The 26,697-nt window shown below is 39.0% G+C and overlaps 1 protein-coding gene across 5 annotated transcripts in view; it reads right to left on the bottom strand.

Moving 5' to 3' along the window:
* Positions 1-26,697, bottom strand: part of UNC79 (unc-79 homolog, NALCN channel complex subunit) — a 267,633-nt gene that overhangs the window by 17,817 nt on the left and 223,119 nt on the right. For all 5 annotated transcript variants that reach the window (XM_043922505.1, XM_043922506.1, XM_043922507.1 and 2 more), the window contains 6 exons: positions 25,229-25,339; positions 17,702-17,806; positions 9,821-9,898; positions 4,568-4,657; positions 2,059-2,234; positions 642-828 (listed from right to left, as the gene is read on the bottom strand). In XM_043922505.1, coding sequence (XP_043778440.1) covers positions 642-828; positions 2,059-2,234; positions 4,568-4,657; positions 9,821-9,898; positions 17,702-17,806; positions 25,229-25,339 — 747 coding nt within the window. The remainder of the gene's footprint in view (positions 1-641; positions 829-2,058; positions 2,235-4,567; positions 4,658-9,820; positions 9,899-17,701; positions 17,807-25,228; positions 25,340-26,697) is intronic.

The raw sequence follows: 26,697 nt of genomic DNA, 5'->3' as shown, positions 1-26,697 counted from the left end.
GCTCCTAGAATTGGCCTAGGCTCTGTGAGGGGCTTAGGCTCCTCACAGCTGAGCAGTGCCAGTGTGTCTGGTTTGCTTGTACAGGCTCATGATTGATGCTAAGCCTTGGATTTACTTTATTCCCTTAAGCACACCACCTGTCTCTACAATTTATAAGTTCCTCCGTGTCACTGATTCCCATATATAATTTAGTGAGTTCCCAACTGGCCTTATTTTCATTTTGTATCTTCATATATCTCTAGAGATTTGAGATGAAAAGACAGTGCATGAAAAATGAGAGAATAAATTTCCCTCCACTTCATATTTGTTTATAAAAACTGATCACGGAAGTTTTATTATATTTCTAGCCTTTTATTTCTCTTCATTATTTTGAGATAGCAATGCCTAGGAAGCTAACTCTTGCTTGCCTCTATAATTTATCTTCATAAAAGTAAACCGAAAAACAACTTAGGGGGAAGAGAAGATAGTCTGGGAATTTAAACAACTTTAAATAAGGCATTAGCACAAAGTTGCTTTCCTAGCATCCACAGGAGGGCAAGTGATAAGGTGCATTTTCTTCTCAGAAGAAACGTAATTGACTGATAAGGGTTTCCATTAGCAATCTTGATGCGTATGGCTTTAATCTTGCAGAAATCACTTACCTTTGATTGCTCTGGAAATCCAATCAGGATAACAATAAGATGGTCTGCAATATGGGAACCTGCATCCAGAGGTATGGGCAGGCAGGGAGAGGAGGCATTGGGACACACCGCATTATGGGTAAGGGCACCCAGAAGCAGCCAGGACAAGAGCCGGATGTGGGAGACACACTCAATGAATTCTTTCGGTCTACAAGGGAGGAAGGAAGTGTTAGAGATGTTTTTGGGCTTTCTGTTTCATTGGCTGCTCAACAAACACTTACTGATGGAGGGGTGTAAAAGTGTGGCCTTGTAGGCAATTACATAAAATAAAACACCAAAGCAACAAAGTGCCAACGAAGTGATAAATCTGTTTTTCTTGTTCCCCACTCTAATACTGGAGCTCAGCTTCTCGAGCAAAGAGCAGCCTTTGGTGACACAGGATTAAATATCATTCTTCCATAAATCTGGTTGCCTTTCGGATTAGTTTCTCTTTCTAAATTCTTTCCTTTCTTCTCATTAGACAGTTCTCGATATACCCACCAGGAGGGGAGGAATAGAACAGGAGCTAAAACACACAGCCACCCTTTTTCCTGCTCTCCCCCTCCTCCAGCCTCCTCCCCCTTCCTCCACCCCCCCCCCCCAACACCCCGCCACCGCCGGCCTCCATCCCACCTTCAAACCTTTCCTCCAGCCTGGAAGCTGCTCATGCAAGATGGCAGGCCAAGCCTGCTCTGAGTTCTCGAATAAACTAGACCATGGGCACCTCTCTCTTCTCGGCCTCCCTTCGGGCAGGGTCAGGTGCTCACACTTCCTTGCACTCTATTTCATCTCTGCTGTAGATTCTGTTCCAGCTACAATCTAAGCTCATTGAAGGCAGAAGCAATGTAAGCACTAAAATAAATACCTATCGATGTACTTAAGTAGTGGAAACTACGAGTTGAAGTGGTAGTTCTAAGCTCCAAGTTTTCAACACCCATCAAAAGGACTCTGAGTCTTCCGTACAAGCACAAGTTTTATTGGCAGCATGTCAATGTGCTCAGTCGATAAGTGTGTCTGACTCTTTGCAACCCCATGGACTGTAGCCCTCCAGGCACCCCTGTCCATGGAATTTCCCAGGCAAGAATGTTGGAGCAGGTTGCCATTTCTTTCTCTAGGGATCTTCTCGATCCAGGGATCTAACCTGAGTCTCCTGTGTCTCCTGCACTGGCAGGTAGATTCTTCACCACTGAGTCACCTGGGAAGCCTATACGTCATGAAGTACTTGTGTTCAAAAAATGCTGTCGGGTTGTCAAATAAGTATGGAAACTGGTTTCAAATCCCATCTTTCCAACCAATAATATTTATCCTCTAGATCTTCAGTGCATTCAGCAGCTCTTACTGAACCCCAGGAAGCTCAGGGGTGTTTCCTGCCTCGTTGCCAGAATAATAAGGGTCTTACCCTTGCTGCATTGCAGAAGGGGGATGATAGAGCCAAGGCAGGTAGCGGATCACAGCTTTGTTGTCTCTGTGGTTGCCCCGGGAGATTTCCATGGCTGCAATCTGAGCCAGCCCGACTTTGAGATGTCCACCGAAGGTATCTTCATGCAGAGGCTGGGAACATGTCTTCATGTGGCTCTACAAAACCAAGTGGTGTTTTTGTGACTTTGGCAAAGTACCCAGGGACATTTCAGGACACTCTTTAAAAAAGATCTGGTTGTCATATCCACGCCTTCTATCATCACACCCAAGCTACAACTGATTTGAACTTCTTTAGGGGTTTCACGACAAAGAGGGAAACTTTTATCATGGCCTAAGCTACCTGAGACAGCCTAGACACCACAGACCTCTGCACCTTATCCCTTCATCCTTGTGGTCCAGCTTCACTGGCTCTCCATGCTCCCCACCAATCACTGGCCTTCACTCATGCTGTTTTCTCTGCCTGAAATATTGTTTCTGCCTCTCTTTACCTAGTTAACCTTATTCATTACTCATATTTTAACTCTGATGTCACCTCCTCAAGGAAGCCTTCCTTGACCTTCTCTGTATGCGTGCGAGCTCAGTCGCTCAGTCATGTCTGACTCTTTGCAATCCCACGGACCCTATAGACTGCCAGGCTCCTCTGTCCATGGGGTTTTCCAGGCCAGAATACTGGAGTGGATGGCCATTTCCTCCTCCAGGGGATCTTCCCAACCCAGGGATTGAACTCATTTCTCCTGCATCTCGTGTACTGGCAGGCGGATTCTTTACTACTGAGCCACTTGGGAAGCCTGACCTCCTCTATGAGCTTCACTAAATTTCCTGGCTAGGTCATCTCACCCTATTAGAAGCTCTCATGGCACTGTCTACCCCTTTTATAGCAAATGTGAAAGTCACAACTTCACTTTAGTTTGTATGAAATTCTCATTAAAACTGGCCATCACTGTCAGACTATAAATTAAATGAGGGCAGCCGCTGTGGTCTGTTTTTGCTCATCATCACATCCTTAAATGTCTAGAATGATGTCAGGCATGTTACTCAAGACATATTGGTGAATTAATTCAGAAAAATTTCATTGCTCAGTGTGGCTTAGTGGAAAGAGCACTGAACTGGGAGATGAGATGTAGGTTCTAGACCCAGTTCTGTCCTAAACTCACATGACTTTAGATAAGCCACTTGCCACTTGACTTTTCTGATCTGTTTCCCTAATATATAAATTCAGAGAGTTGGATTAGGTCAGGAGTCCCCAACCAATTGGTCATCATAGGTCCTTCTTAATATTTTTCTCTGTATTTTCAAGGTGGCTATAAAACTGTTTATATAATATTTCCTCTTCAGAAATCAAAACTGTCCCAGTGTGAGCAGCCGGGTTTAGCAATCAGTAACCTGTGCATGACCAAACATTAGGGACGCTTCCTCAGAAATGACTGCATTTGGATATCATGAGAAATCATCAATTTAAATTTTTATTTCAGTCTCCAGCTATCCCTACTCCCAAGAAACATTTGGATCATCTGAGTGGTCTGGAAGCTGAGCTGGGTGTTGAAAGGACTGTAGTTTTAGCTGATAAACTTCTGGGACAACCAGCTCCTATTTCTCAAAAAGCCACATTTAGTGCCAGACTGCAACCTGGCTGCTCATTGGACCATGTTTGGATCCTCTTCTGCTCTTTTTCCTGGGTCTTCCTAAAATCTCTCACACCATCAGTATTTTAGCTACCTAGCTGACTCACAACAAGGAAGTTGACTGGCATCAGCAATTCATTCCACCCTGCAAAGCAATCAATAACCTCAACAACCTCACTGGGATTTTGTCCCTATGCAAATTAAATGTTGCTTTGTCTTTAATTATTTTCTGGAAGGAGATAGCTTTGATACAGATAAAAACCATAAACAGCTTATGTTTGCATAATGTGTACACATTTCCTACAAACTAAAGTTTACAGAAGTCTCTTCACATGCATTATTTCACACCAAATCTTGTAGTGGTCAACAAAGCTAGGTTTATTTAGGTGGGTTCATTAGACTTCTTTTGCAAATGAGGAAACTGAGGCTCAAAGTAATTAAATGACACTGGGTGGTTCAGTGAAAAGAGGCTGGATTGGAGGAGGTCCCTACAGTCTCAGGTCACCCCTGTTTCCATCAGTTATCAGAAGTGTGACCTTCAGCAAAAGACTGCACCACTTCAGGCCTCAGGGTCTACATTCATAAAATGGGAATATTTTATAATACGGGTCTGGTAAGAATTTAATAAATGGGGTAAAAATAAAGGTATGCACAGAACTGACACCACTGTGGAAATATCCTTTTCTTTCTCCATCCCCTCTTTGCAGAGGCAAACCTGGTTCTTCAGAGTCCCAGGACATGGGATCATTCAACACTGCCATTGCTACCTCTCCACGTGAGGATAAATTTCCATCTGGCTGCTTAAATTCCCCACAAATGCCTCTCCGTCTCGCTCACCTGAGAGGTGAGGGGATGCAGCCCGCTTACCTTCAGCTTGGTCAGCGTGTGCATGTCTGCCATGAAGTCCAGCACGTCATTGATGTACTGCCGCATGCACTCCATGGCCGCCGTCCCGCACTGAAATACACAAGGACACCGCTGGGCGGGCGCTCTGAGTCACGCCAGCTCTTTAGTGCTGACTGCCGTGATCGTCTGACTGATTTCCCGCTGTTTACTAAGGAGTTGTTTCACTTTCTGGACCTCTGACTCACTCTGTTACTCTCAGCCATAGTCTCTGACTGCCCCCACTTTGGACAACAATTAATGAAAAGATTTGTGGTGGAGAGCAAAGAAGTAGGGGTAGCCTATGGGAGACAGGGTTTACATGCTTCTTTTCCACTGGGTGATTTAACTGATTTTTGTTTGCTTGTTTGTTAACTGGTTGATATATAGACAGCCTGTGCGAAGCCACTAGTATCATCTTTACGACATGAATCACCTTAAAACAGCAATAACACCTAATCACTCCAGGGAATCTCAGATGCACATAAAATACGTACCACTAAATTCTACCACCATAATCTTAGATATCTTTCTCTGTTAAAAGCAAAAAGTACACAAGCAAATATTGTGTCTGCTCAAAGACTGAAAAATTCTTATGTTCAAGCACTTACAACTTCTTATACATAGCAGGTATACTATTAAATAGATGAATGTGTTATTATTGAATTCTTGCTAGGGAAAACTAGAGAAACAAACAAGCTGGTCATCTTCCCCACTTCTAGCAGCGTCTTTGAGAAATCTTAAAGGAAAAGAAAAAACACTGTTTCAGGTTATTAAATGGAATAAACCTGCTCTCAGGGCACATACTTGTGTTTCCGGTTATTAAATGGAATAAACCTGCTCTCTCAGGGCAAGGCAGTGAATTTAGGATTACATGCACAGAAAAGGAAAATGGACAGCCAGGCTGCTACATCAAAGCTGTACCAGAGAACCCATACCGAAGACTGGATATAATGTGGATCAAAAGCAGGCCCTCTTTGAAGCCATCTGAATACCATGCTAAGCCCTTTCTTAGTCTCTTTAGGAAAATCTGAAACATTATATACTTAACTAGCTCACCCAGTGGCTCTCATTTTCCCATATTCATGTAAATCTGCACAGCGCCGAACTGTATCACCTTCTATCTCTTCTAGAATGTCACGCCTGTCAGTTCCTCTGACAGGATAACAAACAGTAAAATAAGGTCATTGGCAGCTCTGTCAGAGTGTTTTCCAAGCATTTCATATATTCTAAGGTTTTCTTCTTTTAATTTAAATCAAGTGAAGGAGTTATAAAAGGTTATTGTGCTCCTGCTTTGGCAATATTAATCCCTGAGTGCAAGAAAGGACTTCCTCCCCCCGATTTATTCCGTTTTCTCTGACCTTTCACATGTCATGCAAATAAGAGCATATACTCTGCTCCTGAATTTCCTGAAAGGGATTTGTTTCTTTCAGAGGCAATATTTTATACCATTTCAACTAGGCAAATGTCACAGAAAATAATTACTTGGAGCATTATTCGGTATTTGTCTTTTACCTTTGAATTTCAAAAATGTGAGAGGAAAGAATTTACTATTGCCAGTTACTTTTGCTCTAGAGTAATTACATCTAATAAAAAGTCTTACAATACACTTTCTAGCCAGGATAACTTCAATGAGCCAGTTATAAAATAAACCACATAACTTTTTTACTTTGTAAAACATAAGTATAATCTTAGCATGTTATTTTAAAAATAAAAAAGCACAGAGACAAACTCAGCTTGTTTCAGAAGACCTATGTTAATTTGAATGGGAAAGCTGATGATAAACGAGTTGAAAACATACTCTAATCTCAAAAATGTGAATTGAAGTTATTCGTATCCAATTTTTCCTCAAAACTTGTATCTGATTTTAAAGTTACATTTCTTGAATTATAAAGATAACACGTGTTCAATGCAGAAAACTTGGAAAATATAAATTAAGAAAAATCACCATAATCCTAATTCCTGCTCTCCACATCTGAACTCACCCCTGCTATAATTCCTTCCAAACATTTTTAATGCATATAACATACACACATATAAAATTTTTAAAAGATTGAGATTATTTTTTTCTAAGCTGCTTTTAAATTAGATCCATCATAAATACTTTGCAATGAAATATTCTTAAATTCGATTTGGGCCACATAATAGTCCATCTTACAGATGGGCTGTTACTGCTGTTTAGACACTAAGTCATGTCCAACTCTTCGGCAATCCCATGGACTGCAGCCCTCCAGGCTCCTCTGTGGGATTTCCCAGGCAAGAATATTGAGGTGGGTTGTTATATCCTTCTCCAGGGGATCTTCCCAACTCAGGGATTTGAACCCATATCTCCTAAATTGCAGGCAGATTCTTCACTACTGAGCAAACAGGGAAGACGTACCTCATTTTATTTAAATAATATCCTAATGTTGCACATTAATTTTGTTTCTATAATTTTGCTATTTCAAATGCTCCTTTATGTGCTTATAGATAATTCTATATTTATTTTCTCAAACATGTACCTAGAAATAGATTGTCACAGTGTTCTTCAGCAAGACTGACTACCACCAGTATCTTATAAGAACGCTTGTTTTACTTCGTCATCAGTGAGTTTCATTGTTAGGAAAAACTTGTTGATATGCCAGATGATTTTAATTTTTATATTTTTAAGTATTTTATATTTTACATTAATTTACAGTTCACTGATTGCTAGTCAGGGTAAAAGATTTATTTTGAGTGGCTTATTGGTCATTGTAAAGGGTTTTATATGTAGATCTATAATTTGCTATTTTATTGTTTTAGAATATTTGTCTTTTACTTGTTGATTTCAATAAACCTTTATATATTAGGGATATTATTTTTTAGCTATCACATAGGTAGCAATTATTGAAGTTTAGACAATTAAATGAGGAAGCGAGTGACTGGACAGAGACTGGCAAGTTACTCACAGAACCATTTTTCTTCTTCCCTAAGATGCACTAGACCACATTTCCCATCCTCCTTTGCAGTCAGGTGTGGCCATGTGACTGAGTTCTACCCAATGAAACATGAGTAGGAAAAATGTGCACCACTTTTAGACCTGATCCATGAAAACCTTCCATGTAATATAAGCTCTCCTCTTTCCCCAACCACCAGTTGATTACAGAGGACTGCACCTGACAGAAGAAACCCGACCTCTGTGCATTCATGTGGAAGTCCTCCTCCCTTTATTAATCAGGACACCCTTTTAAACTTCACATGAGCAAACAATAAACCTTTTTGAGCTAAGTCGCTAAGAACTGGGATTTTATCTCATAGCATCTTGCATTGCCCCAACTATTATCAAGAACCCTTAAAAAGACCCAAAGTCTATTAATTCTGCTACCAGAAATCTATTATAAAAAATAGCCTAAAATATGAGCAAAGATTTAAGCACAAAGATGTTTATTACACATTAGTTATAATTGTAGAATACTGAAAATAACTAAAATATCCAATAATACATAGTGCTTATTAACAGTACTTTTTAAACTTTTAGGTGTGTTTTATTTTTTATTGAAACATATTTGACATATAACTATGTATAAATTTAAGGTATACAATATGTCAATTTAACTCACTTACATACTGTAATATGATTGCCCTTGTAGTGATAATTAGCACTGTATCACATTACTTAATTATCTCTTCCATTTGGTAGGAATAATTTATGGTTTTTTAGCAAGTTTGGTTATTATAATACAATATTGTAGTCTATATTCACTGTACTTGCATTATATCTCTAGGACTTATTTACTGTTCATTATAAGTTTGTGTCCTTAAACATGACAGTTCTGTCCCCCACCTCCATTAATATTATTTTCAATAGCTAATGTTCACACAGCACTTACATATGTTTGTCACCAGGCTAATGTGCTTTACATGCATTATCTCATTCAATCCTCAACCTAGACCTTAGGCTCTGTTATAGCCCATTCTACAGATAACATAAATCAAAGAATCATGGATTAAATAACTTTCTTGATCACATAGTTGGTAAATGTCAGTTATCAAACTCTGTTGTGAATCAAAACCCATATTATCAACTATTGTTTTATGGTGCATTCGTATGAGCTAGTATGACTTTAAGGAAAATGCTTAAGACATATGAAGCCAAATCTGCATCTATATTTCAACTATGGTTTCAACTATGTTTAAACAAATATACGCAGAAAAAGAAGAAAGAAAACTCATTAATATGTTAGCAGTAAAATTATCTCTGAGTTGAATGATTGTTATTTTTCCCCTCTCGTAATATTTCTCCACATCAAAAAAGAACTGAAGTAATGTTTAGTGTTCTATGGGCAAAACTGGTATACTTACAAATATAAATTAATAAAAACCTCTTGTGAATATGTACTATGAAGATATTCCTGCTCACTGATGAAGGAGTTTATCCAAGAATATCACTCAAAATAAATGTGAAGAGGATCTTTGTATATATGCTATATACTATGTTATTCTATACTAGCAAAAAACTAGAAAGTATTGGGTTGGCCAAAAAGTTTATTCAGGTTTTTCAAAACTCAAATGAACTTTTTGGCCAATCCAATATATAAATATCCAACAATATGGGAATAAGCAAATTATGATACTGAAGTAGATCAAAACATGAGAAATTTTCCCAAAACAATAGAGTTCCTATTTTAGGGCAGAATATTATGTGACCCTTTATCTTATTAAAATTTTCCACTAACAATTTAAATCTCTACAGTTTCTCAGTTTGTTGAAATAACCTTGCTTTAATAAGTTATTGTGGTTTCTGATATCCAGTTCCATCTATGAGAATCTTAACATATTTCACCAAATAGTTCACTAGTTAATGATAACAGAAGTTTTTTAAATTTTCAGAGGAAATATTATAAAGGAAAACAAGGTATTACAATGCTTATTTCTTTCCGGCAGTAGTTAAATCAAATTGGCTAACAGGAGCCAGTATAAGAAAATTAACTTGGGAAAAACTGAACTTTAATTAAATCTATTTTGTATGTCTGATAATTTCTTTCCTTAACTGGATGCTTCAATTTTATTCATGTTTCCTGGAATTAAAAGTTTCCAGGGGCAGAGATTAATTTAAATTTTCACCAGTGCTCTTTTAAACAAGATGTTAATATGTTTTCAATTTTTACAATGTTTGTTCCATCAAAAGTGAACCAGGACACAGGCCAAAAATGCCTCTTTGCCAAATTAGGAAGTGAGAAGCAATAGAAAATGTAGATAATTAATTCATTCAAGACTTACTCCAGGTACAGAGGCGATCATCTGCTTGCTCAGGATTGTTGACTCAGCTAGTTTGGTTCCAGCATCTGCACAAATAAACTAATAAGAAATTGAAAGGATAATTATTTTTAAGAGCACTTGGACAGTAATAGTAATTTGTAATTTTATTAACTTGGCTTAGATTCACTAGTTTTTACTTTAGTGACAATCTGCTCTGGATATATGGGACTTGCTAGTCATGAAAGTTCACTCCTACCAGAAATTCAGAATCATAATACTGGGATTATCACAGAGATTCTCATTTTACCCAGACAGTTGTGTAACACTGAAATGGTACATTCAGCAAGGAAGAAAGGAAAGATATCAATATAGTCAGATTTACTCTGAAGTCATGTTATTTATTCTTTGGCACTTTTTGACAGTTTCTGAACTTTCGTGGATTTTCCAGACTTCTATCATTATGTCATATCACGATGAAAACAGAAAAACAATCAACCTCAGAGTGAGTATTATACCTGTTTATTTCCCTCCGAGATCCCTCAGTATCCGGTGTTTCTCGTCCCACTTCCTTCCCACCTGCCCTCTGTGCTGATGATAACCCCTGATTTCTGCTCTGTCCCCCACATAAAACCTTCACACGTTCCCACTGCAACAGTCATCACAGCAGGTTGCAATGATCTACGCGTCTATTTTTCAACCAGTTACAAGCTCTTTGAGACCACAGACTGGATGCACTTCACCTCCAGCACTAGCTTCCTGACTGACACCTCAGAGGGGCTCAGCAATAAATAAATTAATTTTTAAAAACAGAGTTTGTGAAATGAAATGGTTAATCAGGGATGACTCAAGTGCATGGCGAGGATGGATTTGCCAAATTACAATTTAATATGCTTCATTACAGATTTTTACAGGTGTTTCCCCAGTGAATGCAATGCCCAACTATTTATTAATGGCTTTGTTGTTGTTCAGCTGTTCAGTTGTGTCCGACTCTGCAACCTCATGGACTGCAGCACACCAGGTTTCCCTGTCTTTCACCATCTCCTGGAGTTTGTTAAAACTCATGTCCATTGAGTCAGTGATGCCATTCAGACATCTCATCCTCTGTCGAGAAGAGAGGTGGTGGGAGGAATATGGAGATTGGGATTGACGTATACACTATTCATATTATGTATAAGACAGATAATTATTGAGAATCTACATATAGCACAGTGAACTCTACTTAATGCACTGTGGTGGCCTGAACAGAAAGGAAGTCCAAAAGTGAGGGGATATTTGTGTGCATATGTCTGACTCATTCTGCCACACAGTAGAAACTAATATGACATTGTAAAGCAACTAGACTCCATTAAAAATTAATTTAAAAATATTTGAGGCCAAATTCAAATGTCTGATCTGTGAGAGCTAATAGCTAATTTTAGAAGTCAGGATTAATAAAAGAAAAAATTCTAAAATTACAGAGGTGTCTCAGAGCATCTGGTGTATTAAAAGGCATAAAAGTATATAAGCCTTGAAAATCATCTATTATTTTTTATCAACACCTTTTCATCCAGTGTAATTTTACATAAGATGTACAACTAAAATCTTAATAAACTTTCCATCTTCATCTTATATAGCTGCCAACTGAAAAACTCCATTATGATTTTAGAGAGTGGTTCGAAATATAAAGATGTAACTTAAATCAGAGGGGAAAAGGATCATGGCTATAGAAGGAAGAATTCTATCCTTTAAGACAGAAATATGCCACTGAAAAATGCACTCCTGAATGAATACGAAAGAATATAAAAAAACCTCACAAAACCCATTAAGTGTAATTACTAAAATCATTATCAAAATGATCCTCAAAATAGTATCTCCACCTCTCACCCCAGAGAGTGAGCGGATTATTACTAACTCAACTAATACTAATAACCCCACGTAAGTAGTAACTGGGAATTAAAAACAACAGCCATACCTTGCTGTTTCTTTGTCCTCCAGCCCACAACTAAACTATCTTTAAAAGAAAACCTTTCACCCACATGATTTCTCGCAGCTTGAATATGCAGGTATGTCCCACACTGTGGGAGTGTTCCATGCACTTCAGCAGAATGTCTACCCTTGACACATAATAAGAACTGAGGAACTTCTTTTCGATTTGAACTTATATAGATTTTATGGTGGCTTTCAATGAGTTACTCTATTATGAAAACTCAAATCCATCTTGAGAACAAGAATAACATCATATTCCATGTAAAATTTCTATAGCACACCATAGAGAGAATGTTCTAAGTGAAAGCAAAAACATCAGCAGATCTGAATCAAAACAAACAGGGCATCTGTACAAAGTGTAAAAGGAGAACACTGCCCTGATGTTCAACAATAGAAGATTGTTTGGAGAATTCTTTCCTGTCTCCAAGATTCTTTTTCTTTTCAAAAAAACATCCACTTGAATATTTAAGTGAAAGTGACAATTGCTCAGTCGTGTGACCCCATGGACTGTAGCCTGCCAGGCTCCTCTGTCCATGGAATTCCTCAGGCAATTCTATTGGAGTGGGTAGCCATTCCCTTCTGCAGGGGATCTTCCCAATCCAGGGATCCAACCCAGGTCTCCCTGATTTTATGTGTGCTCAGCCACTCAGTCATGGCTGACTCTCTGACCCTTTGGACCACAGTCCATGGGATTTTCCTGGCAAGAATGGTGGAGTGGGTTGCCATTTCCTTCTCCAGGGGGGGTCTTCCCAACCCAGAGGTCCAACCTGCGTCTCTTGTGTCTCCTGCAATGCAGGTGGCTCAGTGGTAAAGAATCCAGGATTCTTGCTGAGAAAATCCCGTGGACAGAGGAGCCTGGTGGACTACTACGGCCCATGGGGTTGCAAAAAGTCGGACACAACTGAAGCGACTGAATAGGCACGATTTTATATGCAAGTTAAATAATGGAAGTAACGCCTGGGCAAACATAATATAGCAGGCTGGGAGATTTCCTATGGTGTCAGGCTTCTAGGAAGAAGTTCTAGAAATTGAAAACCAGATTGGTACCTGTCTCAGCTTTGAAATGTTTAGAACTTAAATAACCCTGCATCCCTTGGGCAAGTGTTCCACTATCCTTTAAAGGGACACTCTTACTGCCAGAGTGTTTGGTAAATAACAAAAGCATGGTTTACCCATGAAAAGAATTATAAACAGCCCCCTCTCTGTGAACCCATCTATCTACTAAATTATTAATCAGAGGAGTAGTAGAGGGACTATCCCAGAGGTTCCCTGTGGGGTGAAAGAATGAATGATAAATTTAAGGTTTGACCAACTGAATCTTCTCAGTAATGGGACACAGGCCACTCATGATGGATCACCAGGGGACTTTTTCTTTAAGACTTTATCATTCTTTTTTTTTTTAATTTATATTAAAGTACAGTGAATTAACAATCTTAAGTTAGTTTCAGGTGTACACCAAGGTGACTTTCTATCTATTCTTTTTCCAATTCTTTTCCTGTTTAGGTTACTACAGAATATTGAGTGGAGTTTCCTGTGTTATACAGTAGGTCCTTGTTGGTTATCTATTTTAAATGTAGCAGTGTGTACATGTCAATCCCAAACTTCTAATGTATTCCTCCCCTTCCCTCTTCCCACCAGAGGACTTTTTCCTTCCAACTGTTACTTTCTTTTTTTTTCCAAGTTGCATTTTCAGTTAAACAAAGTCACCTCCAGCGCCCTGAGATGCTGGTCATGACATCCAAGAAGGAAACGACTGTCTGCCCCAGACACATTTTCTGTCTGTGAATGTGATCTTCCAAGTGCCAGGAACTGACACTGCCCATCAGAAAAGGCGAAAGCTTCTCTCTGACTCCACGCTAAAGTCTCTGGTTTAAGAGAAGCCACCAAAGAACAGGCTGTCACTTCTGCTATCTACTGAAACATTTGTCAAGGGCAAGAGAAAAAGGAAGAGGGAAACCCTACAGAAAGGTGCACCATTTCCTGTAGAGACACAAAAGATGCTTCTCCCTCATTCTATGAGTGGCCCCATGGAGGCCTGTTCTCCATGATTTAGCCAGGAACCACAGGGGGGAAAGGGAACTATTTCTGTTTTTTCTTGCTTAAGGTATGCCTCACTTTTATTTCTCTCAGTAATTAAAATGATTTTCATTCTGAGAGTTTATATAACAAGGATACGTTACTTCAAAATGACATGGTGTTTAATACTTTTTGGTGGAGAAGGCTGAGATATTATTCACAAGGCTGTTTCTCATGGATGTGATATCAAAACGTTCCCCCAGATATCTCTCTGATCTAAATAAATTTACAATTTTATTTTTGAAATTTAACATAATGACTCAATGACAAATATGTATTTGTTTTTAAAGACGAAAATGTACACATTTGAAACGGCATGAGAGAATCCAAAATACACAGAAGAATTTACTTTTCTTGCCTTCTTTCTTCCTAAAGATAATGTTTTTTGTTATTTATTCACCTAGCTGTGATGCAATAATCACTGTTTTCATGGTTTCCTTAAGTACTGAACAATTTAAACTGTCAGTCTTCTTTCTTGTGACAAGTGCTTATTATGGCCAGCTAACGTACTTCACAGAAAAACCCCGTCCCCAGCTGCAGTCACAGAGTGAGGTGCTAGCACCCAAGAAGATCAGCCACACAGATGTGCCTGCTTAAAACCGAGAGCACTCAAGGGAACAGCCTCTGACGCCCAGAGGATATCACCCTCAGGGCCGGGAACCCAGGCTGCTTTAAGGTGGCAGGTCCCCAATCTAAACGCAATCAGAAGCAAGTAACTTCCAGACACTGTCACCCTGCTGGCCCTAAATCTCTCATGGGCTATTTCACTAAGCCTACTTCACCTGCCCTCTTCTCCAGACCAGTGTTGATCCTATTAACCTTTATGGTCAGTTTGCATCCAAGTTGCTTGTACTCAAAAGTGGTGTTGCTGTTGATGAGGGAGTAGGCGGGACTTGCCAATGGCAACCCACTGGAAGAGACTCAGGCCTGTCTCTCCTTGGGGAAACACGTATTTCCTCGTTGAGCACAGCTGTTGTCTCCTCTTGGGCTGTCCAGCATCTTGGTACAATGGAGCCATTTCACTCTGACCATGTCAGACCAGCATCCACGGCTGTCACTCTTCAGCTATCACTCTTCTCTGAAAGCATCATAGTGCCTGGGAAAGCTCTTTAAAGACCCTTCTTCACTGAAAGAACACCCACTTTTTTATTAAATTTCGAACCTTTGAGACAAACTCACTTTTTGTCCCAAGGATTAGTAGGATGAGGTGGGGCAGGGGGAGGGGCCAGTTAGTGGATATTACATGGTTAATGGCAAGGGTGCTCCTCCTCTTCTCCCAGGTAAACCCCCAAACTTCTGCACATCCTTCAAAAACACACAGTCCCTTTCCGACACCACTTCCTTACTCAGTACATACAACTGCTACTGTACCCATTGCGCTATGTTGAGAGTTTTTATTTAGATGTCAACTTCACCTATCAGACAGGAAACTCCCAGAAGAGGCCATGACTTATTCATCTCTGTTTTTCCAGCCTCTGGGCCAGGTCAGGGCTCATAACGGCTTAATGATCCTTCCTCCACCTCCCACTCTTGAGCTGGCCACTCCCTCCTCTGCAGTAGTTCATATACTGTACAGACTTTCAGTGTACTGGTTAGCACGTTATCTGGATAGTGTCTATGCCTTTCCATCTCTATATCCCCAGAACCTAGCCCAAGACAGATGGTCAATAAGCATTTGTAATGGAAAATAATGCTGAATAGTCAAAAATGGCCAGATGATGGAAGACCTTGATGATTCAGGTACTTCAGGGTCACTGGAAGTTTTCAATGCACAGAGAGATCTGATAAAAAGCAGAGCTTTAGCAAAATTCCTCTAGGCAGCCATAGGTAAGAAGACTGGATTGACGTAGAGAGAAATGAAGACAGTGCAAAAAGCTAAGCATCATTATGGTAATCCAGGCAGGGGATGGACAGAGCCTAACTAGGCTGGGCTCTGTATTGATTAGACCCTGTTGTCATTGTTGTTCAGTTGCTAAGTCATGTTGAACTCTTTACGACCCCATGGACTGCAGCAGGTCAGGCTTCCCTGTCCTTCACTATCTCCCAGAGTTTGCTCAAACTCATGTCCATTGTGTTGGTGATGCCATCCAACCATCTCATCCTCTGTCTCCCCTTTCTCCTCCTGGCTTCAATCTTCCCCAGCATCAGGGTCTTTTCCAATGAGTCAGCCATTTGCATCAGGTGGCCAAAGTTATTGGAGCTTCAGCATCACTCCTTCCAATGCATATTCAGGGTTGATTTCCTCTAGGATTGACTGGTTTGATCTCCTTACTGTCCAAGGGACTCTCAAGAGTCTTCTCCAGCATCACAATTAGAAAGCATTAATTCTTCAGTGCTCAGCCTTCTTTATGGTCCAACTCTCACATCCATACATGACTACTGGATTATTAATTGCTGATTAGACTCTGTGGTCAGATGCTTAGGCTATTTATGCCAGCTGGGTGATCTTGTGTGATCTCTGAGCCTCAGTCTCCTCATCCGTGATACAGAACCAATTCCTCACATGGTTGTAAGGATTAAGTGAGGTGGGTATATAAAGCCCCAGAATATTGTCTGGCACATAATATGTGCTCCATTACTAGCCCCTTTTTTCTCATCTTTCTAAATTGCACCCAAGGTACCTGAGATTCAGGGAAACCTGTCCAGTTCTTGATATCAAGCTCCTATTTTCCTTCAGTCATTTAACCTCAACCTTGTAGGTTCAGACTCAGGGCCTGGTAATAATGCCCAGCAGGGAGAACTGAAACAGCTCTGACCCAGTTCCTGGGCACTTTGCACAAAGGCAGTCTGAATGTGACCCTGACCCCATCAGTAGCTCATGATAAAGACCTTAACTAGCCTGAACCTTTGGGGTAAGGCAGGGTCTCAGGTTACCTGGGACAGATCATGGACTGACACCCCTGGCCTGGCCAGCCTTTTTCTCAATCCCATCCTCATGTGGTTATTCCTAAATTTATACCATCTTTCTGCTGAAGTCTCTCTTTATTGCTTGAAGACAGTCAGCCTGTGGTTTTGAACTCCAACCCCAGGCAAAGAGTTTTGTCTGCACCCACCAGTCCTTTGTGACCCAGTTCAACTGCCAAATGCCACTTTCTTCATGAAGTCTTCCTTAATTTCACACCATGCAAGACAGGATTCCTCCTGCTCTCAACTTCCCCTAGGACTTTACCTACCTACCTCTCTCTCTCACTTGTGGCACTAATCACAGTCTCACGTAAGACGCTGAACTAAGAATGCCAGGGATGAGAGCTGGAGCCCCCCAACCAAAAGCATTCATCTTTGCAAGTTCTCTCGAGCCTACCTGGTATGTGTTCAAGCTCCCCCCACAACCTGACTCAGTGTTCCTATGGGTGTTGGTTCTTAACACCCACCTCCCTCCCTGGTTGGACTCAGTCCGTCCTGCCATTTGCCCACATCTTGCTGGGCCCACCCTCACTTTCCCTTCTGCTTCACAGAGATTTGGTGACCCACCCATACTCACATCACACTGCAATCATATCTTAGCCTCTTCTCCCATTTTCGGCTTCACTAAACCCACCTCAACTCTAGTAGCCATTAATGGTCTATCCTTCCCACCTCCTGGACTATAAATTTCTCGAGGACAGATTATTGTTTCATTCTTCTTCTTATATCTCTCACAGAACTAGTTCCACAGTGGGAACAAAATAAATACCCTTTTTTGGGGTCTTTTGTTAGCCAGTGGAAGTGCCAAGAGCACAGTAATAGATCATGGCTCATTTAAGATATTTCTCATTTCTGGGCAGAGGCATTTAATTTATGCATATGCCCCACACCTTCCTTAAATATTCTAAACGTTGAGTGAATTTCATGCAAAGTGTTATAAATGAGGCATAAGCCTACCTGGACAAGCAGAAGGAGGTTTGTATCTGGTAAAGGAGATTTGAGCTTCAGGGCCTGCAGGAGTTCTAGAACAACACTACGAGACAAGTAGAATTTATCCCGCTCCTAAATAAAACAAAAAAGAAGATAAGTGACTTCTGAAAATTCAATTAGAAGAGATCTATGTCAAAAGAGCTTCCAAAAGAGTCACAGATCAGAAATAAAAAACACTGCTTAAAAATGCATAATGAACTGTCCTGAAGAAATAAACTCAAAATGAAAAAAGGCATTTTTGTGTTTGTAATGGGTTTAGTGAAGCACTGAGAACACATAATTTAATGGATAAGAAAAAGATTGGCTATCTCTTAAATACTGAAACTATAGGATTTGATTCTTACTCATAGAGAATATGTCCAAGAAGGTAAAAACTAAAAAATCTAGAAGAGTTTTTTCAATAGAAAATGATTTAGAAACATTTAACACTGTTGAAAGGGTCTCATATCCTCTCTAAAGAAACTTACTTTTTAAGTGGGCCATTTCAAGCATACGGAAAAATAGATGGAATATATCTTGTACCTATTATCCATCTTTCAACATTTTTCATCATAAGTCAAGCATCACAGAAATAGCTGAAGCTACTACCTACACAGTTCTCTCTTTTCTTTCTCCCTTCCTTGAAATAGCCACGATTTTGTATCTGTGCTTATTATTTCTTGTATATTTTAACACCTTTACTACATATGTATGCCACCATTATAATGTTTAATATTATTTTTGCATGTTTTTAAATTTCCTACAGTGTGTATCTTTCTGAATTTTTCTACATTACATTTTTTTAATTAGTCCCTATTGATAACACATAATTCTCATTCTTTTAACTAAATAGCTTAATGATATTTTATTGTATGAACACACCAAAATTCATTGATCTGTCCTCAATAATGGAATGCTAGAATATTTTCAATTTTGTAAGCCTTTAAAAATTGCCAAACATAGCACACATGTGGAAAAGTACATAACATATAAGCTAACAGATGGATTAACACAGATTGAACACAAATGAAATTGTCACCCAGGTCAACAGCATATCACAAGCACCTTAAAAGCCCCGTGTGTCCTTCCCTCATTATCACCAACTTCCTGGAGACCCTGTGGGTCTGAATCCACTGTCTTTTCTTTCTACTCATTCTCACTTATGGTGTCTTGCCCCCTTATTTGTCTGGTTACCTTTGCATGTTGCATGCTTTATTTTAAAATTATTTTCAGAAACAATTTGAGGCTTCAAATACCATCTTCCTCCAAAAAGTTTTCCATTTGTTTTTCACCAGGTACTGGAGGCACTCGTGGTCCAGGGTATTACCTTAATACACATAACAAGCCTTGAAATATCTTATCATGGGCCCCCAAAGGTCTTGACATGGATCTATGTCCATGTGAGGACAAGCTTACTTCTAAATTATCTTTATTTTGTGGTCCTAATGAAAAGGTAGGGGCAGTGCAGAATCAGACAGAGTCCCCAGTCTTGGAAGTTCCTAGATTCTGACTTTTTTCCTCCTTGCCTCCTGGATCTTTCAGAATTGTCACATCCTTCAGATAGGCAAACACTCCCAGGGAAAAAAAGGTCTTCAGTGTCAGGCTCACATCTCTGCATTTCTGTGTTCTCTCAGACCTTAGCTTAGTAATTCTTCTAAGTCTGGATAGTATTTTGATGATTTTTAAAAGTTTTCAGAAACTTTTAAAATTAAGTGGGAGGATGGGTTCAAATTATCTAGTCCCTCATGAGCAGGAGGGAAAGTCAAGGATTTTTATTGGAATTACACTATGTTTATAGGTTATTTTGTGAGAATTAGTTATCTTTCTTATGCTGGGTCCTCATTCATGAACAGGAGATCTGTCTCCATTTATCTAATGTTAATAAAATGTTCTGGTTACCTCCAAAAAGTCCTTGTGTATTTTGGTTAGATTTAATTTTTGTTGCCACAATAAATGATATTTTAAAGTATATCTTATAATCATTTATATTAATAGCTGAATATTAAAGGTAGATGATTTCTGAGTATTCATTTGTATCCAGCATCCTTGCTGAACTCTCTTATAAAAGTTATAAAAAGATATCTATAGATAAGCTCTCTTCAGCTCATTTGTAATCACATCATCTATGAAAAGTTAGAGCTTTTTTTCTTCCTAATCCTTATACTTTGATTTATTCCTCCTATCTTACTGAAGGACCTCCAGTACCATAACAAATAGAAGCTATGATAATGGGCATTCTTGTCTTACTTGTGATTTTAAATGGACTATTGTTGGCATTTCACCATAAGTATAATATTTCCTAGAGATTTCTGGCAGACACCCTTTATAAGTTAAGGACGTTCCCTTCTACTCCTAGTTTGACAAGATTTATCATAAATGGATGTTGAATTATATAGAATGCTTCTTTTCTATCTCCTCCTGCTGTTGCTAAATCACTTCAGTCGTACCTGACTCTTTGCAATCCTATGGACTGTGGTCCACCAGGCTCCTCTGTCCATGGGATCCTCCAGGCAAGAATACTGGAGTGGGTAGCCATTTCCATGTATGGGCCTCCCTGGTGGCTCACATTTGTAAAGAATCCACTGGCAATGCAGGAGGCAGGGGTTTGATCTCTGGGTCGGGAAGATCCCCTGGAGAAGGGAATGGCTACCCACTCCAGTATTCTTGCCTGGAGAATCCCATGGATGGAGATGCCTGGTGGGTGGTCTACAGTCCATGGGGTCGAAAAGAGTCAGACACGACTGAGCGATTAACACTTTCACTCCATTTATAGTTATCATAAAATATTTCACACATTCCCCATGTTGTGCAATATATCCTTATAGTTTATTTTATATATAATAGTTTGTCTTCTTAATCCCCTACTACTATGGAGTCCCTCCTCACTTTCCTCTACCAACTATAATCCTAGTTTGTTCTCTGTATCTGTGAGTGTGCTTCTCTTTTGTTATATTTTTAGATTCCACATATAAGGGATATTGTACAGTATTTGTCTTTCTCTGACTTTCTTTATTTAACATAATGCCCTCCAAGTCCATCCATGCTGCTGCAAATGGCAAAATTTCATTCTTTCATGTGGCTGAATGTGAGGCTTTATTTTTAATGCATTAATTTGGGATTATTCATTCAGAATTTTTGCATCTTTGAAGTATAACTGGCCTATAATTTTCCTTTCTCCTATTGCCCTTGTCTGATTGGTATTGAGGTTATACTGACCTCATAAAATATGTTGGGAATTGTTCTCTTTTCCCTATTCTCTGTATTAGTTTGCATAAAGTAGAGCTCAATCTTAAATGTTTAATAGAAGTTGTCTTTAAAATTGGAATGGTTTGGGACTTCCCTGGTGGTCCAGTGGTTAAGACTCTGTGTTCCAGTGCAGAGGACCTGGGTTTGAACCCTGGTCAGAGAACTAGATCCCACATGCCACAACTAAAAATTCCATGTGCCACAACTAAGACCCAGTGCAACCAAATACATAAATAAATATTTTTTTTTTAAAGTGGAATGGTTTCAACCACCAAATCATTTTTTTTGTCATGTAAGTCTAGCTATCTTTTTTTTTTGATTGTTATATATTACAGTTTTCTAGAAAATTATCCTTATTTTCCAAGATTTCAAATGTACTGGCTAGATTGTCTCTTTATATCCTTCAGCCCTTGATCTCTCTTGATATATAAGTATAGATAAGTGTTAGTTGCTCAGTTATGTCCAACTCTGTGACTCCATGGACTGTAGACTGACATGGGATTCTCCAAGCAAGAATACTAGAGTGGGTTGCCATTCCCTTCTTCAGGGGATCTTCCTGACCCAGGGATGGAACTTGGGTCTCCTGCATTGCAGGCAGATTCCTTACTGTCTGAGCCACCTGTGAAGCCAAAAGTATTAGTTGCCCAGTCATGTCCAACTCTTTGCAACCCCATGGACTATAGCCCACCAGGCTCCATTGTCCATGGAGATTTTCCAGGCAAGAGTACTGGAGTGGGTTGCTAATCCCTTCTCCAGATCTCTCTTTGCTGCATGCTGTATAATTTCTTCACATCTATTGTCCATTTCACGAAATCCCTTTTTGGTTAAATCTAATTTGCTCTCTAACCTGTCCACTGAGGGTTTTATTTTGTTTTGGTTTTTCAATTTCAATGACTATTTCATTTTTAGAATTGTTACTTTGTTCCAGTCTGTCTGGTTCTTACAAAACAGAAGCAGACTCACAGACTTAGAGAGTGAATTTACAGTTGCCAGTGAAGGCTAGTTAGGGAGTTTGGGATGGACATGTACACACTGTGTATTTTGAATGAGTAACCAACAAGGACCTGCTGCATAGCACAGGGACTCTGCTCAATGTCAGTATGGGAGCAGAGCTTGGGGGAGAAGGGGGACATGTATGTGTGTGGCTGAATCCCTTCGCTGATCACCTGAAACTCTTACAACATTGTTAACTGGCTATACCTCAATACAAAATAAGAAGTTTTAGAAAAAAGACCCACTGACTGGGTTTGAAGAGTAACTCCATCACTTTACTACCCATGTTTATGAGGGAAAGTTACCTTTCCTTTTTAAGGTTTAGCTTCCTTGTCTAAAAAAAAAAAGATAATAAATATTTTTCCCTTTAGGAAAAAGAAAAAAAAAGCTATCTGGCTCTTTATTCTTTAATAATTAGGTATTTTCTCATGATTGCAATTCATCCTTTATATGCTTACCATTCAGCATATGTTTTTATTGTCTTTATCACATAGTTCTAATATGGACGTTCTTAACGGGAATAATCTTGCTTTTTATTAACTATACTAAAGTACCTCATTGTGGATTATTTCTTCATGTATTTTGTAATTTTAGATTGTGATCTCTTGTTCATCTGGATTTTAATTATAAGAATCCTGTTGGGCCTAGGTTGAAGGCATATCCCTCCAGAGAGGTTTGAGGATTGATTCTGAGCTTGCTTCTGCCAGACACTGCAATGCTATTATGTGCCCAATACCAATTTATTTGACTTTCCAGTTTGGGGGTTCATAGAGCATGTAGGTATTACAAATTCAAACTCCAAAAATATTCAAAAATAGGCTCATGTTTACTCATTCACAAGGGAAACTATAGATCTTTCAGTTCCCAGGCTCAGACAGATCCCATTCTTTGTCACCTGCATATAAGAATACATTCTCTCCAAAAGATATATGTCTTTTATCAAACATATAACCTTTCATGGGCCTTGACTTTCTGCTGGGGACAACTCAGCTCTAACTCCCAACTAAGATAGCCCCAAGATACAATCTACTTTCTCTGTGTGGGCCTTAAAATTCAAGCCACTAAAGAATACAATAAAAAAAGAAACAGACTCACATAGATAGAGAACAAACCAGTGGTTACCAGTGGAGAGAGGGAAGACAGCAGGGAACTAAGAGGTACAAGCTACTGAGTGCAAGATAAGCTACAGGAATATATTGTACAATACAGGGATATAGCCAATTTTTAATAATAACTATATAAATGGAGTATAAGCCTTATAAATTATAAATCACTATATTATACACTTGCAATTCATATAATATTGTACATCAACTATGCTATTGTTTAGTTGCTAATTTGTACCCAACTCTTTGCAATGCCGTGGACTGTAGCCCGCCAGGCTCCTCTGTCCATGGGATTTCCCAGGCAAGCATACTGGGGTGGTTTGCCATTTCCTTCTCCAGGGGATCTTCCTGACCCGGGGATCAAACCCAAGTCTCTTGCATTGACAGGCAGATTATTTACCACTGAGTCACCAGGGAAGTCCAACATCAACTATACTTCAGTTAAAAACAAAAAATTCAAGCCGCTAAGTTTACCAAGACAATTTCCCTAACCCAAGACTATTACAATATCAGTTTATATGCATATCACTCTGGTTCTCAATTCCCTCTTCATTTTTGCCCCTTTCACTCTGATAAAATTAGCTATATATTTAAAATCATGTTTATTACATTTCATCCTGCACTTCCAGCATTTTAAGTGGGACAGCTGTCAAGTTATCAAGCTTGCCTGAATATCTAACAGAAAAGCCTCCAAAGCGCTTACCTTTCCATGACTTTTCTTTTGATTAAACAAGGGGAAAGACTCAATTAGATACTGCTCTTTCTTTAACTATTTCTTATAGTTTCTCATTATCTATAAAGAAAGTGGGAACAACCTAGATCAAAGATTTCTAAAACTGTCATTGTGAGTTGCAGAATGAGGAAGGGTAGATGACAAGAAATGACCGGCCACTAAAGCTATGACAGATTTTGAGGGGATATAATGCATGATGAATACTCAAAACCAAGAATATCTTGATTTTAAAATAGTGGAAGGTCTGATGTAATCAATATTTACAGTATACAACACAGAAAGTACAAACTCATTACGGTTCTTCCTCTAAATATATATACATAATTTAAACAAATCACGCATAAAGAAAATTAAGAAATAAAGTGACTTCTAAAAATAGAATATCTTTTCATTGCATTTGGTGCTGTCTTACAGATCTATTTTCTTCAGCGGAAAAAAAGAAAAAGAAGCCATTTTTCAAGAAGAATTTGAAAGAAGAAAAAAATATTGATTATTTCGGTATTTAGAAAACATATTGCTCCAGGCAGAGTAATAGTTTACAGTCAGAAAGATTAAACAGAAGATTATCACAAAACAGTTAACATGGCAGAATGGACACGTGATGGTAAGAAAGGAAACGAATGTTTTAAATAGAATGAAAACCTTGATATAAAATTAGATTTTTATGAGAAAATAAAGGGCCTGTAGAAGTGAACAACATGAATAAAGGAGTATTCTGAACGTTTAAGAGGAAACAGCAGACACAGAAACCCCACTGAAAATAAACTTGGATAATTTGGAAGTCAGAGAAGTAACATTGACACTTTGTTCTAAGGACAGACATGCTCTCTATTTGACCCGCCTTCTGCTTTTCCAGTACCAACAAGGCTGCTATATGCATTGAGCAAGCAGTACTTTTCCACTTCCTCAGTAGTGGGGCAGGGGATACTAAAGATAATGCAATAGAGAAACCATTATCAATGCAAGATGACAAAAGATGAGATTACAATCTCAGAGACCAAGAACCCAGAACTGGGAAACAGACAGATGATGAGAATTAAGGACCTCTCCACTGGCTTTTACAAACAACAAGCTGATATTTTTCTACTTTGGGTATAAAATTGATATATGCTGATGACTAGCCCACTAATCATGCAATGGTGAACTTGAAAAAGACATTAGAGGTCATTTAGACCATTACTTCATTTCATTCAAAATACCTCTTCTCCTGTAAACCATATGACCCTCAGTTCTCCAAATCTGCATATTTAACATACAGATTATATATTTGTGTGTACAAAGTGTTTCCTTCTGATGATTTTTATTAGACCTCAGTAGAATTATTCATTTTAAATTATGTTGAGGCAACTCACCTAAGAGGGATTTGATACTGATTAGAAAGAATATGTTTCTACCAGTTTTCAGTTTCCCAGGACACACACAAACATGCAACCTTACCTTAGTGAAAGCTCGGTAACATAAGCCACACACCTCCACCAGGTAGGCCAACGTGAAGACGGCATTCTGAATTACAAAGCTGAGCAGTTTTGAAAATGGTTCCAACAAACTCTGCAATGAGATTGGGGCCAAAAAAATCAATCGCTGCTTCTTTCATAAAAAAAAAAAAAAAGAGGACTTAAAGTCTAATGACACTTTAACCAATGGGGATCATTCTTTAATTTAAAATCTGTTGCCAGGTGGCTACTGTAGCAAACTGGTTGGTCTAACAAGAACTGAGTCTTCAATCCGTAGCTCAAAGAACATGATTTAATCATTTTATTGCTCAAAAACAAAAAATCCATCTTTCCAAGTGGCATCACTTATAAACCAACCTAACTCTCTAATCTTATCCTCATACCCACCCCTAAGCAATCGAGACTCTGTGATGTCTGTGTGAGGATCTCCGGTACTATTTCTCTGAATCTTTAGGCATTTATGAGTTAATCAGACCTAAGTGAAGTGACGTAAAAGTTGCTCAGTCATGTCTAACTCTTTGTGACCCCATGGACTATAGCCCGCCAGACTTATCTGTTCGTGGGATTCTCCAGGCAAGAATACTGGAGTGGGTAGCCATTCCCTTCTCCAGGGGATCTTCCTGACCCAGGGATCAAACCACAGTCTTCAGCACTGCTGGCAGATTCTTTACCATCTGAGTTATCAGGGAAGCCCTAGCTCATCAGACCTAGAAATCTGTCATCTCAGTTAAGTAGCAAAAACCACCCTTGCATGTAAGTACCAAAGGACTATTAGCTTAATAAAACTCATCAGGACTCAGATTCCTACCAATGTTTACCAGGAAAGCATTGTCATTTCTCACTTTCCCTTCTGAATCCAATCCATAAAGAGTCAGTTATAGATCCATATGCTTTCTTAAGTCACTTGGAAACATTTCCTGAGTACCTACTAAGTATCAGTCAGAGTTAGATGCTTTTATATCATTTACCTCATCATTTATAAAATTCTTATAAAAATCGTGGTGAGACAATATATTATAATAATTAATGACACAAACTCTAGAATTTTACATAGAGAGCAAATTTTAGCTCTCTGTGATTTTGAATATGTGATTTAACATCTCTGGACTTTATTTTCTCCCATGTAAAATGATGATAACAATGACCTCCATCTCAATATTGCTGTGAGAATTAAAGAAGATGATGTAAGTAAAGCACTTGGCAACAGTAAGCCTCTCATCACTGTTAGTTATGATCTGCACATCTCTGAAGCTTTAATATCCCCATTCTGCTGCTGAGACAGTTAAGTAGACAAGTAACTTGCCTAAGGCCATACAGCTATTGAATGCAATTCAAACTCAAATTCCGGGGCAATCTTCCAGAGAGAGAACTGCTCTATAGGGAAGACAGGATTTTAATTGGACTCCAAAGGACTTTTATGCTGCGATTTCCACTATTTCTCAACCTCTATGG

The sequence above is a fragment of the Cervus elaphus genome, chromosome 13 (assembly GCF_910594005.1).
Source record: "Cervus elaphus chromosome 13, mCerEla1.1, whole genome shotgun sequence".
Classification (NCBI taxonomy): Eukaryota; Metazoa; Chordata; class Mammalia; order Artiodactyla; family Cervidae; genus Cervus; species Cervus elaphus.
Note: the sequence above shows the minus strand (reverse complement) of the source record. Positions and strands in the feature narration are given on the sequence as shown.